The sequence below is a fragment of the Lutra lutra genome, chromosome 9 (genome assembly GCF_902655055.1).
Source record: "Lutra lutra chromosome 9, mLutLut1.2, whole genome shotgun sequence".
Lineage (NCBI taxonomy): Eukaryota > Metazoa > Chordata > Mammalia > Carnivora > Mustelidae > Lutra > Lutra lutra.
The window spans coordinates 95,070,848-95,087,103 of NC_062286.1; the positions used below are offsets into that span (position 1 = coordinate 95,070,848).

The 16,256-nt window shown below is 48.2% G+C and overlaps 2 protein-coding genes and 1 long non-coding RNA gene across 6 annotated transcripts in view; 1 reads left to right on the plus strand and 2 right to left on the minus strand.

The window, feature by feature from the left end:
- The window catches only part of GZF1 (GDNF inducible zinc finger protein 1), a 37,327-nt gene extending 32,208 nt beyond the window's left edge, over positions 1-5,119 (minus strand). For all 3 annotated transcript variants that reach the window (XM_047744682.1, XM_047744679.1, XM_047744678.1), the window contains exon 1: positions 4,983-5,119. The gene's annotated coding sequence lies outside the window, so the exon portion shown is untranslated. The remainder of the gene's footprint in view (positions 1-4,982) is intronic.
- NXT1 (nuclear transport factor 2 like export factor 1) lies at positions 1,619-5,120 on the minus strand. Of its 2 annotated transcripts, XM_047744686.1 has the most exons (3): positions 4,983-5,117; positions 4,528-4,827; positions 1,619-2,359 (listed from the first exon to the last, which is right to left on the minus strand). In XM_047744686.1, exon 3 carries the CDS (start codon positions 2,304-2,306, stop codon positions 1,884-1,886), a length of 423 nt encoding a protein of 140 aa, XP_047600642.1. In that variant the 5' UTR covers positions 2,307-2,359; positions 4,528-4,827; positions 4,983-5,117; the 3' UTR covers positions 1,619-1,883. The 2 variants fall into 2 exon arrangements, with proteins under 2 accessions (XP_047600642.1, XP_047600641.1); XM_047744685.1 differs by lacking the exon at positions 4,528-4,827 and having other exon boundaries at positions 4,983-5,120.
- A 601-nt stretch (positions 5,121-5,721) lies between these two features.
- The window catches only part of LOC125108613 (uncharacterized), a 51,360-nt gene continuing 40,825 nt past the window's right edge, over positions 5,722-16,256 (plus strand). The window contains exon 1 of the long non-coding RNA XR_007129967.1: positions 5,722-6,842. This is a non-coding gene — a long non-coding RNA (uncharacterized LOC125108613). The remainder of the gene's footprint in view (positions 6,843-16,256) is intronic.

The following is a 16,256-nucleotide window of genomic DNA, read 5'->3' on the forward strand; positions in this document are numbered from 1 at the left end:
CTTCCTCATACACCTCACTGTCCTTATCGGGTCTCAGGGCACACTAACTGTGTAGTCTAGGGAAGGGTGGTATTTCATCTGAATGCTTTCCCAACTAAACCCGCTTTCCGTTGTTCCTGGAGGGGAGAATGGGAGGCCACCAGAGGTGCCCTGGTTGCTCTTCAGAATGCCGTCTAGACTTTTAATTTCCCAAACCTGTTGTCCCACGGGAACACCCACAGCTGCTGTCTTAAAGCTTTTCAGGCCAATGTGATTCAGACTTGAGATTTCATGTCAAGCTCTCTGATGGCCTGATGGGACTCGCACCCTTTATCCAAGGCTGAGGTGACAGGTGGCATCCTACTTCACCCCTTAAGGATGAGGGTTTTCAGATCTGAAGGCCAGCATCTCCACCACATCAGTCTCTGCATTAATCCTCCCAGCCCACTCCACTGGCCTCCCTATGGGACAGAGCTCCAGGGCCTGACAATTCCACAGTGATTTGGGACCTCACTTCCAATCTTGCAAGTATTTCACCAGCATCTCAGCTGAACTGCTTGTCTCTGCTTGCTAGGCATGTATCTCTATAGGAGTGATTTGAATACTATTCATATGTGGCTTTGAAACTGAATTTATTTAACGTTTTAATGTCTTGCCTCCCAATTAGACTGTGAACTGAATTCCTGAGGGCACCTGGGACTAGTCTAGTTCTCCAGGACACTATGCAGAACTATTCCCCTACAACACACTGTCTGCCCCTGTTGCAAATCTTTTTCCTCACTTGGGATTAGGTTTTGCTATGGCAGGTGAGACATGCCCCAAACCAATAATGTCTTACAGATAAAATCTCTCTCATTTAAAAAGAAATCTAAGGGTAGGTGAACTAGGTCCATTTGGATGTTTCCACAGTTATCAAGGATCCAGGCTCCTTCCAACTTAACACAACCCTACTTCTAGGGTACAGCTGCCTCCACAACCCAGAATGAGCCAGAGCCAGTGGTCAGGACATCGTAACTGCTCTCTAGGAAGTAGGACAGAGGACGGAAGGGTCTACAAACAAGAAAACTCCCACAATTCTCCATCATTGGCCAGAACTTAAGTCATTATATCAAACCCTCTTTTTGGTGGGTACTTTGTCCCGCTCACTATTGGGCTTCAGAAATTAGATAAGGAGAAGGGCATAAGGAGGAAACTGCCATCTGTGCCTCCATTACACACCAGTATTCTCCTTCTCAGAAGTTCCCATTCCAATATCCTAGCCCATAAACCTATCTCAAACCTAGCACTCTTATTAAAGAAAATGTAACTGGGGAAGCCACATGGCCATGAGATCTCATTTATTGGTCAAAGGATGATAGAACCTTCCAGTTCTGTTCTTTTTTTACAGTGGGAAAACAGAATTAGAGTCGATCTTCAGGGTCCATAAAATCAGCTTCATCTTAAAAGCAGTTCCTCACCATCTCTTTACAAGAGTAGTTAATACAGCTGCTTCATTTATAAGCAGTTATTAACTAACTTTTTAGTATTTTCCTGAAGAATTTCATTTCAGGTGCTTTCTATTAAGCTTCTGCCTTTAACCCTCCTTTGACTCTGCCTCCCTCAAAATTTGGACAAACACATCAATGAAGGGAAAAGAAGCAACATTTGTACTATTTTATTTGTCAGAATTTCCAGAACCAGGGTCTCTACCAGACAAGTAGAAAAATAGAAAAGCTGACTACTTTGAAAAGGCATCTATGACAAACAAGAATACACTCAGAAAGGGGCTCACAGGACTCCAGCAATTGCAGAGTTAAGCCAGGGCAGTGTGGCCTGGAATAGAAGAAAGGAACTTGTGTCCCCACGTTTTGAGATGTGCATTTCCCTACAGAGGTGGGCTACAACAGAGGCCTTTCCTGGCCCTACTAGCTGGCCCAGTCTTGGAACCGGAAGCAGTCACTTGCTATCTTCCACACCGTGTTGCTGGGTGAGGCCTGGGCAGTCAGAATGAAGTTTTGGTTAAAGTCCCGTTGTTTGTTGCCTTCAAACTTCACTGTTCCACAGATCACAACAAGGACTGTGGTCTGGCTCGGGGTGGCTTCATCATGGACAGGTTGGCAGTCTACCACGTTGATTTGGAACTCACTGGAAGGTAACATTTCAAAAAACTCACTCAAGGACTCTTGTCCTGACACAGCGTTTCCGTTCCACACCAGGGTAGCCGTGCCCATGTACAGGCGGGACAGCAGGCGCCGTCGTTTGTCCATGGTGGTGTAGTACACATTCACAAACTCCTCAGCAGCTCTGCAGGCCTGATCCACGTAGGTCTTGAAGTCCACTGATGCCATCTCCGCCCCGGATGAAGGAGGCCCAGGTGCTCCTGCGCCTGAGGGAGTGGAGGCTGCGAAGCAGGAAGGTTGAAGAGAACCCATGTGAATGGCCTAGTTCCTTCTGCCCCAACAGTGGAATAATTCTCCTTTTCTACTGGTAGCAAAACAATTACATACTGTAGGGAGATGACTCTAGGCTCAAATTTTGTTGACACCTAATCTTACTAAGCCTCAGTTTGCTCATTTTAAAATGGAAATATCACCATTCATGACACAGTTGTAATGTGAGACTTAAACAAGACAGTGTCCACCAAGTGCTTAATTAAAAAGCCTGATACCTACATGTTCAAAAATACGGTAGCTATTACTACAAATTTAAAAATCTCATTTTGTAAAAGACAGTACATTTGACTATGGAAGGTCACTTTTTCCTGGAAGCATGGACCAGGTGTGACTGCCCCTAGAGAAGTGGAGAAACAGACAACAAAGGCAATAGTGGCCCAACAGAGACCAATCAGATGGCATATGATCCTCAGCTGGTGGCGAGTCTGAGAAAACCTATCATGAGCTCACCCAACAGATACTGGTAGAGCAAAGAGAAGGCAGATTTCTTAAGAGGCTAAGAAAGCAAATGTCACTACTGTCACTAGGACAGTACCAAAATAGTGGTCACAAACCTCATGACAAGCAAACCTGGCAGCTGACTGGGAATAAGAAGGGAGGGCACCTAGCTTCTGTGAGCACAAATACCTACCAGCCAAATCCTGTGAGCCAAAATGAAAGACAAGTTAAAAATGGAAAGGCAGGTTCAGGAGCACCTGGGTGGCTCAGTCTATTAAGCATCCAACTCTTATTTCAGCTCAGGTCATGATCTCAGGGTTGTGAGATCCAGGCTCCCATCTGGCTCTGAGCTCAGCACAGAGTTGGCTTTTCCCTCTCTCTCTGTCCCCTCCGCCCCCAACAAATAAATACAAATCTTTAAAAAAAAAAAAAAAAAAAAAAAAAGAATCAAGCAAGTTCTATGGGATAGAAGGTTGGGGTGGTGGCATCAAAAAAAGAATCTCAACTATAGCTGAAATGTCACCTTCCATTAAAAAAAAAAAAAGGAAGTCCAAAAGCATAAAGAAATATTATTGTTTGTCTCAGAGTATGGTACAACTGTTACAGTTCTCTGCTCTCTTCTGCGTCATTAAAATATTTCACTAAAAGTGGGGCACCTGGGTGGCTCAGTTGGTTAAGCATCTGCCTTCAGCTTGGGTCGCTCTGGTCCAGACCTTCAATGGGCTCCCTGCTCAGCAGGAGTCTGCTTCTCCCTCTACCCTTCCCCCCTGCTCGTGCCCTTTCTCTGTAATAAATAAATCTTTAAAAAATTTTTAAAAAATATTTCACTAAAAGAAAAAAGTTCATAAGAGAACATTACTAAAATAATGGATATGTTTAAATATACAAACTTAAACTTTTTTATTTCTAAGACATTAACCTTTTTTTTAATATCATGTCATGAAATAGATAAAAGATCTCACATAGAGTTGGGAAAGAGTCAAGTACTCCTAAGGGCTGAGCAAGGTGGAGGCCACTGCCTCTAGTAAAGAACCATAAAGAGCAGGTAAGGAGCTTGGTCCTAGAAGTAAGCAGTGACAGGACCAGGCACAGACAGAGATCTTTGCACTCCCTTCTCCGAAAGTCAAGCCCCAGCAGACACAGATTCTGTACTGGGTATCTGCTGCTTACTTTATATACATCACACCTCATTAATGGTCACCACAAAAGGATAAAACAATTTTACAAAGAAGGGAGAAACTTAGGGGTTGCATCAAGGTCCTGGCACACTCCTGATGTAGCTTTATGAGAAGGCACCTGGCCTTTGAAAATGTCAGGACTATGTTGTCCTTTTGCTTAACTATCCTTTACCTGCTTATCTTCAGCCTTTACTTGTCCTTTACCTGCACTTAAGAAATCAAGTCTCTAAAGGCACCATTCCAGAACTGCTAGTCTGAAGTTGTCCTTTCAGCGGCCTCAATTTCTCTCTTGCTGGAATTCCTGACCACCCGACACCCACATTACTCCTCACCCTCAAGTGCCCCAGTCCCTCCACCATCTCAAGTCATTCTCAGAAACGCCCCCTCCATCACCCCTGCTCAGTTCTGCCAAAGCGACTTTCCAAACACACCTTAGCAACCTGTCCTGGCCCCATACCAATAGGATAAACACCTCCTTGTCTTGTGGTTCTGCTACCTACCAGGCTGAAAGCTTGCCCTTCTCTACTTAATCAGGGGTAAGAATCATGAAAAGTGAGATAAGCATGAGGCTGTGAACATGCCGCCTTCTCTCGGAAGCCCACACCATCAGGTTCTCTGGAGCTGGACCAGAGAAGATGCAACAGGCCTCATTTCTGGCGGTGAGTCGCTTTTCATCCACGCAAAAAACAAAGCCAGCCCGCCCTGGCCATCTCTGGGTCGAGACCTCCAGAGCCCCGACTCTTCATCGCCAAGAGGATTTATTGCCAAGCACGTCGCAAGGGCAAAAACCTGAAGCAGCACTGCAACGACACCACGAGGGAAAAGACAAAACCCGGCTGATTCCTGACAATGGGGAGAGAGCGTGGGGGTGCACGTGGCAGATGTCTCGCGAGTCCCTGGGCCGGCCCCGGGGTCTTTAGACTGCCGGCCGCGGGGGACAGTGGGGGGCACCTACCTTCGCGGCTGGTGACGTCCGGGATCAGCGCGGGCGGAGGTGGTGTCCACGGTCAGCAGGGGGGCGGTAACCCCGGTAGGCTGGGGTCGGCGACCTCGGCCAAAGTGGGCGGCTCGAGTCAGCGCGGGCGACCCTGGTTAGCTGGGCGAGGCCCTCGGCTCGCTCGGGCGTCTCCCGGTCACCGTGGGCGGCGGCACCCGCCCCCCGCGCGACCCCCAGCTCCACGGAGGGCCGGCCCCCGAAGGTCGCGGGGCGGGCCCGCCTAGGATCCGCGCTCCTCCGCCGCTCGCCTCAGGAGGAACCGGAAGAGCCACCCTTCTCCCACCGGATCCGCCCGGTCGCGGAGATGCCTGAGCCTGGGAACCTGTCGGCGCTGTCCGCGGCTTCCCGCGCGCGGCCCGCCGTGCGCTGCGCAGACGCCAGAGCCCACGGCTCCACCCACGCCCGCCTCCCATGACGGGCAGCTGTGCCAGCCAGCGGGACGGAAGACCGGGAGGCTAGCTCCGCCCAGTTGTGGTTCAAGAGAGGAGGTGGCTTCCGGGAGAGGCACTTTCCCAGAAGACCGCAGGAAAAATCAGCGGTCGAGTTTTCATTGGCTTAACCGGTCATAGAAACCTGTCCAGCTGGTCAGGTGCGATTCTTGATTGGATGAAATCTCCTAGGTCCCGCCCCCGGAGCTAGAGACGCGCGAATCTCTCCCAGCTGAGTGGAGGCCCGCTTGACGGGAGAGGATGGGGAAAGTGTGGTAGGCGGGATTAGATCCTTGCCCTACGACCTCCTTTCACCTGCAGTTGGGGTAATTCTAGTTAAAATTCTAGTTAAAAGACGACTTGATGCAACCTCGGGAAACCACCACCAGCAGCAGTGACCCAACTAAGGTTTTCACACAGACATAGTAAGTGGGGCGCCAGAATGTCCCGCGGCGGCCGAGCAGGTGAAGCCGGCAGGGCCCTTGTTAACTCTGCCTGATGAAGTATCTTAGCAGGTTACTCTCCTGGATAGTTTAAGTCCCTCCGGACTTAGGAGTTGACATCCTAAAGGACATATGGAAGAAAACCCATTTTAGTTAAGTGAGAAACTCAGCTGGAAGCAAGAGAGGAGTCCAGGGTGGGAGGAGTCTAAGTTTGGGAAGCAACCGAAGTGTGCCAGAAAAGGAAACAAAGGCAGCTTCCTCCCTCGTCCTGGGAATTGAGGAGCTCCGAGCTTCCAGCTGTGGCCTGGGTGGTACTGTGCTTTTATTCTCCAGTCCTGAAACTAGCTGCATTTCAGCAAATCTGGAACCCGAACTTTTCTTTAAAACGATAGACTCAACAGGATAGAAACAGTGTGGGGCTTGGGAAACAGTAAAAAAAAAAAAAAAAAAATGATTCAAATACAAGATCCTCAACTCCATCCACTGGTCTAAGAGACTGAGTAATTCCTTCAAAACTGGGAGCCCTCTAAGCATTATGAATTTACTGATGTTGCCATATCTTTGGAATATAGTGCATTTAACAAACACCGTCTTGGCTACCCTTTGGTGTACCTTTGCTTGCATTCCTGAGAACCCTTGCTCTCAGATTTCATGACACATTTAGAAACTGGATGGGCTATTTCATGTAGGCAAACCACCTCCTCCACTTAAATCAAGTAGGTGAAGAATTTGGACTATAATAAAATAAGGTGGGGCTGACTAGAGAGGGTGAAATAGCATCTTTGGAACCGTATTCACACAGACATGTCTTTATAAAGCCTGGGACAGTGAAATTAGGATTTAATGTACAAAAATCCAAATCATCACTTCAATGGAATGAGGGTTGACTTGCTGCCTGTGTGGTAGGTTGGAGGCTGTGATGCTTCAGGTCTCATCATGTTTCCCATGTAAGTATTTTTTGTTTCATTCTTGTAACTTTGGGGGAGGTATTGTTGTTTCTGATTTTATAGATGAGGAGGCTGAAAGACGTTAAGTGCCACAGAGCTGCTTCAAAAGTAGAAAAGCAGGTTAAGAACACAAGTCCAGCTCCGAAGCCTTGTAAAAGCACAGGGCTTTAGCCCTGAGAGGGAGTAGAGCCAGCACCAGCAACCGTAGGGCAGGAAGGCAGGAACCTTCCAGGTTTGTGTCTCCAGCATCTAGAATTGTGCCTGACCCCCAACAAGGTCTCAGTCAGTGCTGTTTGAATGAACAAGCAGGCTGGGGTTCAAGTCATTGCTCCACAACATTCTAGTTATGATGAGTCCTCGCTAACAACCATTCACTAGCAGAGTGATAGTGGCAGGTGAGTTAACCTCCCAGAGGCTCAGCTCCCTCATCAGTAGAAGCGGAACAGTAGCAATATTCCTTTCCTCGGGTTTATATGAGGAACAAATGAAACAAGGCCTGGTAAGTGCTTAACACAGGCCAAGCCCAAAGGAATCATCCAGAAGACTTTAGTCTTGATGTTTTGCATTGGCAGCAACTTCCTTATTGGCCAACAATTCCTCCCAACAGCAGGCTTTTAAACTTGGGGCACATCTGGTCACCCAGGCTGAGCCTCTGTTAGCTCTGAAGACAGACTTATGGACGTCTAGGTCCGCAAACACAGGATTGAGCTTTTCCCCATCACCAGCATAGCTCTCTGGTGCAGGATCTAACAGCATTTGTTCACCATGGGAGGCTGCTTCACTTGTCACCAGGCAATTTACAGCAGAGGCTGGGCAGTTGTGCCCACAGTGTATTGTCACCAAAAACAAACATGTGTGGTTTTTCTCCTCCTGTCTTAGCAGAATCGAATGAGCTGCTGCTGGACCAGAGTGAACTGGGGCTATATTTCTGGGTCACTTGAGGCCCTGAGTTTGGGAAGATTCTGGGAAGGCAGGAAGAACTGCCCATATGCTTAGGAGCTGAGGTGTGGCCTTGAGCAGAGAATAAATTAAGGAGATGTGGAGAACTATGTCGCCAGAGAGAAAGAGAGGGAAACAGTGTGAGCTAGTTTACACACACACACACACACACACCCCTCTCATACTTACACATACATACTCACAAGCTGTGGAGAGCAGATCCCTAGATTCCAGGTAGTTTTTCTTCCTTATTGTGACAGATTATGTTTTCCAAAAATGCCCACAAAAATATTTTAGTCCCATATCTTGTCTGGAACCTTGCTTGCTACTCTGCCCTCCACTCAGGCAGGCTCCTGTGAGTGTGTAACTTCTGAAATACAGCCTCTGCCAGGTTTTCTTGGTACTCGTGCTGTGTGTAGCCCAGGCCACATGGGCAGGCCCGTGTGTGGAGGGGAACCCTGGCAGCCAGAAGTCCTTTGAGTGGATGGCCTTGGAAATGGACCCTCTGGTCCTGGGTTGGGCTACCTGGGGCCGGGGTGGCATGGGGGCAGAAATGAGGCTTCCTGGCCAAGCCCAAATAGCAGATTTGTGAGCAAAATAAATGATTGTTGCCCTGTTAAGCCACCAGGGTTCATGGCCGTCTGTTACAAAGCAAGAGAGCCAGGGCTATTTCTCACCATCATCCCCAAGTCTTGCTAAGGCCCTGCCCCAAGGCTTTAGGAGAAAGTCTCAAGTGACAATACCTCCCCTTTAAACTGACATTTGTATGAATCAAGTTTGTCACCTGCTGCCAAAGGAACCTTAAAGATGGGGCCCCAAGAGGCCTTATAAGGCAATACCACCTCAAGGAACTCACCACTGTCTGGAGGGTGGCTCTCTCCTGAGTTCTGAGAATTAGTCAAGACTGTACTTTGAGAAAGGTATCAGTTTGTTATCTACAGCCAGAACCAGCTTCCCAGGCACTAGCATATGCCCCTTTGCAAGACAAGCATGTTCTCTGTGAGCAGGTGAGAGGGAGCCCCAGCAGCACGAGTAGGTGACCCCAGGAGCGTGGGTCAGAACAAGGAGAGGCAGTGATTGCATGATCCCTGCAGCCAATGGGCTATGGAGCTGACCGGGCCGAAGGGCCTGTGTTTCCAGGAAGAGAAGTGTCCCTGGTGGGGACCAGACACTGAGTTCAGGAGCAGAGCTCTCTCCTACCAGCACCACCTATGCTTACCCCTCTTTTTGTGAGTTTCAGTACTCAGCTGGCAAATACTTCAAGCTGTTCTCTGACCTCATAGCAGTGGGGGCTGGAAGCTTCCGTTCTCTTAAAGATGACATTTCATTTGTCTGCTCCAGTCAGTGTTTCACTCACTTTTAACCCTGAGGGGATGGTCTTAGTTTTCTGTGTCTAAATAGGCTCATGAATTAATGTATATGAAGTGGCTGGTGGGCAGATGTCTTGGTTTGGATTGCTTCTCCAAGAGGCGGAAGTCACTGATTTGGGAGGTGCGGGAGCACCAGTAGAGGAGCGGAGAATTGAGAAAAAATAGATATAGTATTGTGATTTATAATAAGAAATATATATTTGGTCTTCTGTTCCTAGCACAGAGCTCCTAAAGCAGTCAAAATTTCCTAAGTGTTGAGAGCCTTAAAAGTGTTGATTAAAGCCTTTTTGTTATGTTAATGAGGTATTTTTTGGGAAAGTCCTTGGATCTCTGAGGATGGGGGCTGTTTGCCAGGGGAACCAACCTTGTGATTAGAGGGTTGGAACTCAGTCCCACCCCTCAACCATCTAGAAGGGTAGAGGGCCTGAAGATTGAATTTTAATCACCTCTGACCAATAATGTAATCAATCATGCTTGTGTAATGAAGCCTCCTAAAAGCCCAAAAGGATGGGGTGCAGAAAGCTTCTAAGTTGGTGAAAACGGAGATTTGAAGAGAGTGGCGTGCCTGGAGAGAGCAGGGAAGCTCTGCATCCTCTCCATCCCTGCCCTGTGCCTCTGTTCTGTGTGATTATTCCTGAGTTATATCCTTTTATGACAAACCAGCATCTAGTAAGTAAAATGTATCTCCAAGTTCCGTGAGTCATTCTAGCAAATTAATTGAACCCAAGGAGGGGAGCACATGGGAGCCTCTGATTTATAGCCAGTAGATCAGAAATATGTGACAACCTGGACTTGCAAGTGACACCTGCAGTGTGTGCAGGGGGCGGTCTTGCAGGACTCAGCCCTTCCTCTGTGGGATCTGATGCTGTCTCCAGGTAGATAGTGTCAGCGTTGAGTTGAATTATAGGATAACTGGTGTTGGAGAATTGTTCGGTGTCAGGAGGAAAAACCCACACACTGGAATTGGGTCCCAATTGGTTACTCAGCCAGCTCCCACCATGGTCAGTGGAGCCTAACCATGCTGCAGAGCTCAGCCTAGAACAGCAGAACACAGGCTTCAGATAGATCTTCCTTAGAGGGCAGGGTAGGAGGGAGCTGGGGTATTCACACACCAACTCTTGAGAGTTGAGGGCTGCTGGGGAGGGTGTCATTTCCCTGGCACTTCTGGCCCGCTGGCAAGAGGGGCCAAGAGGTTTCCCTTCCAAATATGGAGAAAGCCCTTAGGCATTTGGAAATCAACCTGTAGTTCACTGTTAAAAAGGATACAGCAGGCCCCAAATGAGATCAGTTGTGCTAAACCTCATGCCATCAAACCAAGACTTAATACTTAAGACTTAAAAGTTTCAGCTTCCCCCAGAAGTGTAACCTTTAGCCAGTCACATGGAATTACCTGTTCTGCACTAATGAGATAATCCACCTTGCAGGCCCTTCCATTCCCCTTTGGAAGGCAACTTTCCCTGAAACAATGCATTATTTGCTAATAATTTCCTTTTCTGCTCCCTTTTTTTTTTTTAAGATTTTATTTATTTATTTGTCATAGAGAGAGAAGCGAGAGTGAGCACAGGCAGACAGAGTGGCAGGCAGAGGCAGAGGGAGAAGCAGGCTCCCCGCCAAGCAAAGAGCCCGATGTGGGACTCGATCCCAGGACGCCGGGATCATGACCTGAGCCGAAGGCAGCTGCTTAACCAACTGAGCCACCCAGGCGTCCCTTCTGCTCCCTTTCTGCCTTTAAAAACTTTTCCTTTTCTCCAACTCAGGGGAGCTCCTCTCTACTTCCCAGATGGGATGCTGCCAAGTTTATGAATTGTTGAATAAAGCCAAATAGATCTCCAAATTTATTCAGCTGAATTTTCCCAGGCCCATGGTGGACCCGTGGTATCCACTGCAGCAGACATTGTAAGTGGTAGTGCACAGAGTGAGTGAACTGGCACACTCAGTGTCCTTCATAGACATCACTAGAGGGTGTGGCCTGTGAGGTGGCTGGTGACAGGGTTATCATCTCCAGACACCCAGGCATATGGGCTGACTGCAGATCTGGGGGGTGGTGCCCCAATTCCTCTGTGTACCTCCTTAAGCCCTGGTGCCCTGAGCTGACCACATGGGGGAGAGTAAGATGTCTCCTGCCCTTCATGAGCCTAGGGGAGAGAACTGTCAACGTGAGAGCCTCAGGGAATGATGGATGATCCCGTAAAATGGCTTGCCCTGGAAATGCAAATCAAAACCCCAGTGAAGTCCTCTGTAGCACCTTCTAGAATGGCTATAATTAAAAGATGGAAAATAACAAGTGTTGGTGAGGATGCGCAGAAATCAGAATCCTCCTACATTGCTGGAGGGAATGTATAATGGTGAAGAATGGAGAACGGTGCAGCCACTGTGGAAAACTGTCTGGCTGTTTCTCAAAGAGCTAAACAGAGAGGTACCATGTGACCCCACAATTTTACTTCTGGGTATACACGCAAAAGAATGAAGGACAGGTACTTAACGCAAGTATGTGAACATGAGTAACCAAAAGGTGGAAATAGGCTAAATGTCCATCCATGGATGAATGGATAAAGAAATTGTGGTTTAGCCACACAATGAGATATTATTTGGTCACAAAATAAGTGAAATGCTGACATATGTTGCAATGAAGACATTATGCTGAGTGAAAAAAACCAAACACAAAAGGTCACATGTCCTATGAGTCCATTTATATGGAATATCCAGACTAGGTAAATCCAGAGAGATGGAATGCAGACTGGTATGTGCCAGTGTGCAGGGAGGAAGGGGGAGAAACTGCTTTGGAGCTGAAGGGTTTCCCTTCGGAGTGACTGTGATTTCTGCAGTGTGTTAAGCTCCTCTTGCTTCATGAGGCTCTGTCTTGCTGTGTGCCAGTCTTCCGTCTGCCTGGGAGAGCACAGGTGCCTTCCTTCCGCACTTCACTTCGGTCTCATTGTCACTCATGCCCCCGTAGCTGCTGTGTGGATTCTGGAGTTCAGGCTCAGTTGTCTTTCTCTGGAGCCATTAGAACAATCCAGGTGGGTCAAGCAGAGAGAACACGGGAACTTGGAGTGACCTAACCTTTGGAGTGCTCAGTTTCCTCCTCTAAAACCGGGGCAACATACCTAGTGCTGACACATGGATAGACAGGCAATGCCTGTGCCTGAGGGGCACAGCTTGTCACGACAGCATCCCAACATCTGCTTCCATCTTCTTCCTTTCCTTATTGGGATATTGGCTTTTCTGATCAGGAATTTGCCCAGGAATTGGTCAAAGGGATTTGCCCAAAGCAGGGCTCTCACCATGCAACATGGGCTCCCACTCTTCCTCTCTCCCTCTGCCAAGCTCCAGCCACACGGGTGCTTGCTGCCTTCTACAGCCCTTAGTCTGCTCTCTCACCGTGCCTGTGCTGTTGGCATTCTCCACATCTGCACAGATTCCCTCGAGCCTTCAGGATCAGGTCCAGGTATCACTGTCCTCCCAACCTTCTCCACTTTCCTGAACAGTCTGTGGTGCATCCGCTCTCTGAACTGTTCCTGTGCCCCTTTGATGTGGGAGGACACAGTAAGGTTTGAGACGAGGACCAAACCAGGCCCTGACTTGTGCCTCCTTTAAAGGCTGAATAGCTGAACAAAAGGCTTAGGTTGATAAAGTTGAGTAGCACTGAGAAAGGGTCTGTGCTATGTGTTGTGCACTCGCCTACATGACTTCCCACACGTTTGCTAGTCAGATAGAGATGATTTGGTCGGGGTCAGAAATTCTTGGCTGGTCCTTGATGTCCTTGCACGGGCTATAGACTACACCACTGTAAGACTGTGCTGTGCTTACATAAACTATGTCTTGAGTGGCCTTGAAGTCAGTACATCTGGTGCTAGAGGGTCTGCTATTGGTGCTTGGGAAATAGATAATGGGAAAGCTTGAAGGATTTTCTGTGCATGTTGCAAACTCTTTAGTAATCAGCTAAAAATAGATACTTTCTTATGATTGTTTCTGTTAGCTATATAATGCCTCACAGCCTTGAATAAAATTGGCATTATTGGACATCCTCCTTGGTGCTCCTCCTGCCCCCCTCTTAATTTCTTTTCACCATCCTCTTACCCTCTCGACCCTGGTCGATTTGTTGCGCCGGCCGTGACACTTTGACAGTTCTTGTTTTGTGCTGTCTGATCCATCTCGGTCATCTGTGGAAGAGCTCTCACCCAAATGCGGGCTGGGCGCAGCATTCTGTGTGAGCCTGCCATTATTCAGAGTTAGCATAGATAGTTGAGCGGTGAGTTGATCTTGGGCTGATCCTTGTTTTCCGAGAGGCAGCTCTGAACTGGGATCTATGGGGGTGTCTGGGGAAGGCACTAGCCCACCAGAGCTGCATCATGAGATAAAGTTGGAGGACTCTGGAAGCAGAGCTGGTGAATAAGCAGTGCAGTGAGAGGGCCCCATGCCCAACTTCTGGGTCCCCATCCCTCCCAATAAAGAGATTCGGATGTCTGTGAAGAAGGAGGAGGAGGAGGAAGAAGAAAAACAAGGAAAAGAGGAGGAGGAGGAAGAAAAAGGAAAAAGAAAAAACAAAATTGCACTTGACTTGATGGGTTTGGTGCCCTGATGGGTGAGGAGGATTTGAATAAAGAACCAGAGTCTTGGGACGCCTGGGTGGCTCAGTTGGTTAAGCAGCTGCCTTCGGCTCAGGTCATGATCCCAGCGTCCTGGGATCGAGTCCCACATCGGGCTCCTTGCTTGGCGGGGAGCCTGCTTCTCCCTTTGCCTCTGCCTGCCATTCTGTCTGCCTGTGCTCGCTCGCTCTCCTCTCTCTCTCTGACAAATAAATAAAATCTTTAAAAAAAAAAAAAAAAAAAGAACCAGAGTCTTGGGAACTCAGAATGGAATTACAAGAATTTTCCTTCTTGCCAGCAATCTGGGGAAGCTGCAGGGAGCAGATGATGGGGATGCCTTCTGTTTTCTCCTTGGATGAAGGTCCTCTGGCCACAGACTCTGGCCTCACCTGGAGCAGGGCAGGATATCCCAGGGTCATGTGTGTGTCGAGGGGCTGCACCCAGGATCGTCCCTCAGCAATGACAGAAGGGGAGTGGAGGATAAATATCCCTGATTTCATGACCTTTGGGTGGGACATGCCCTCCAGCATCCTCAGGAGCTCCCCCGGGACTGAACCCAGGCTCTGACAGTGCCAACTTGCTCATGGACACACCTTCTGCTGGCTTCTCCCTACGCCCCAACAGGTGTATTTTGTGATCATTTCCCCAATACACTGCTTATCCTTGAGTCTCAGAGTCTGTTGCTGGGGGAATCCACTCTGAGCCTTGAGCAAGAAGACAAGACTCTCAGGGCTCCTGGGTGGCTCAGTTGGTTAAGCGTCTGCCTTCACCTTGGGTTGTGATCCTAAGGTCCTGCGATCTAGCCTCTCATCAGGCTTCCTGCTCATTGGGGAGCCTACTTTTCCCTCTCCCTGATGCTCTCCCTGCTTGTACGCTCGCTCTCTGTCAAATAAATAAATAAAATCTTTAAAAAGAAAAAAAAAAAGAAGAAGAAGAAGACAAGACTCTCACCATTAAAATTCCTGGGGAATCTCCAGAGGTGTTCTTCTGGTCCCTTGAAGGGTCAGTGTTTTGGTTATTAGGTCTGTTTCAGTGACAAGCAGTAATAAACCCAACCACATCTAATTCTAACAAACTATAAGCGGAAGTTCCCAAACTTGAGGGTTCTCTGGAGGTGTTAGCTCACAGATGCCAGAGTCTTAGCCCCAGAGTTTCTGCCAGAGTGTTCCAGACTGTACTGCCACAGAGTTTCAGACAGTGTTCCGCCACAGAGTTCCAGACAGGGTGAGGACAAGATTTGCATTTCTAACCAATCCCCAGGGAATGCGGAACTGCTGGTCCAGGGACCACACTTTGAGAACCACTGCTCTCAATTAAAGAACAAAGCACCTGTAGATAAGGGCTCAGAGGTGTTCCGGGCTGAGGGCTGGTGGGAAATGCTCATTGATGCAGAGGTTTCCTAGTTTCTGCTGACAAAAATAACCCCCAAATCCAAGCCAGAATTATAATGTCTTTCATGATGTTAAAGTACTAAATAAAGCCTATTTTCCACTCCCCTGGCAATTAGTTCAGACCTGCCCATGGAGCACAGTTTTCCTACTTAAGAAGCCGCCTGGACTCCTCCAGCCCTTCATTCTGAGTTGCTGTTCACAGCAGCGGCCACAGGAGTGCGGTCTACACTTTGAAGAGAGCTGTTCTTGGATTCTGAGCTGGCCTCGGAGCTGATGGCCCCAGGACTGTGAGCCAGTTCTTACCATGAATGAAAGGACTCCATTCTAGACCAAATATTTGAAAATGTTGCAAAGTCCAAGGACATCTTATTTGGCTTGACAGGTGGCTGTGCTGAGGGACCTTTTTTTTTTCTTCTTTGCCTAAGAGGAAGTTTTAGAAGACTTTTGGAAAAGTGGATGTCCCTTTGCCTTCCCAAAGCAGCAGAGCTTGCATTTTTTGGTGTTTGCTATTTAGAATCCCTGAAATGCTGTCTTAAAATGCCACTTTGTTACTGGTTTTGGTCAGATGTTTGATATTTTGAATTTCTGTCCAGGAGTGGTTTCAAGGCAGTATGAATGAGTAATATACAATAGGACAAAATGACTAAACAGGTGAGAGGGTGGAAGAATCAGTTCAGGTTCCCCAGGCAGCCAGCTCTTATTAGCCAGATTCAGACCACATGGGGGAGGAGTTACTATGACACTGACCCCCACAGAGGCCTGCCCCTTGGCTTCTCCCCAGGGCATCAGATGGTCAGCACAGGCCAATACTTGGGAGTCTGGGCTTCCTACTCCATGTGCCTCTAGAGGTTCTCAAGGCAGCAAGGGATCTTAGCTCTGCTGGGCATACCCTGGGAGCCCTGACCAGGAGAGCTGCCCCTACCCCAAGCCTCCTAGTCTCACCCTCCATAGTCCTTGGGAGGCCTGGCTTTCTGGGGGTCAGCGAATGGCCAGATAGCTCAATCCACTTTCTAGTAACTGTCAGTCCTCCTCCACCCTGAGTGGAAGCAGAGGCTGCCTTGAATTTAATTTTAAAACTGAAGTCAAACTTCTGGCACATGTATAGAAGAGTTTATAAAGCAAAGCTAG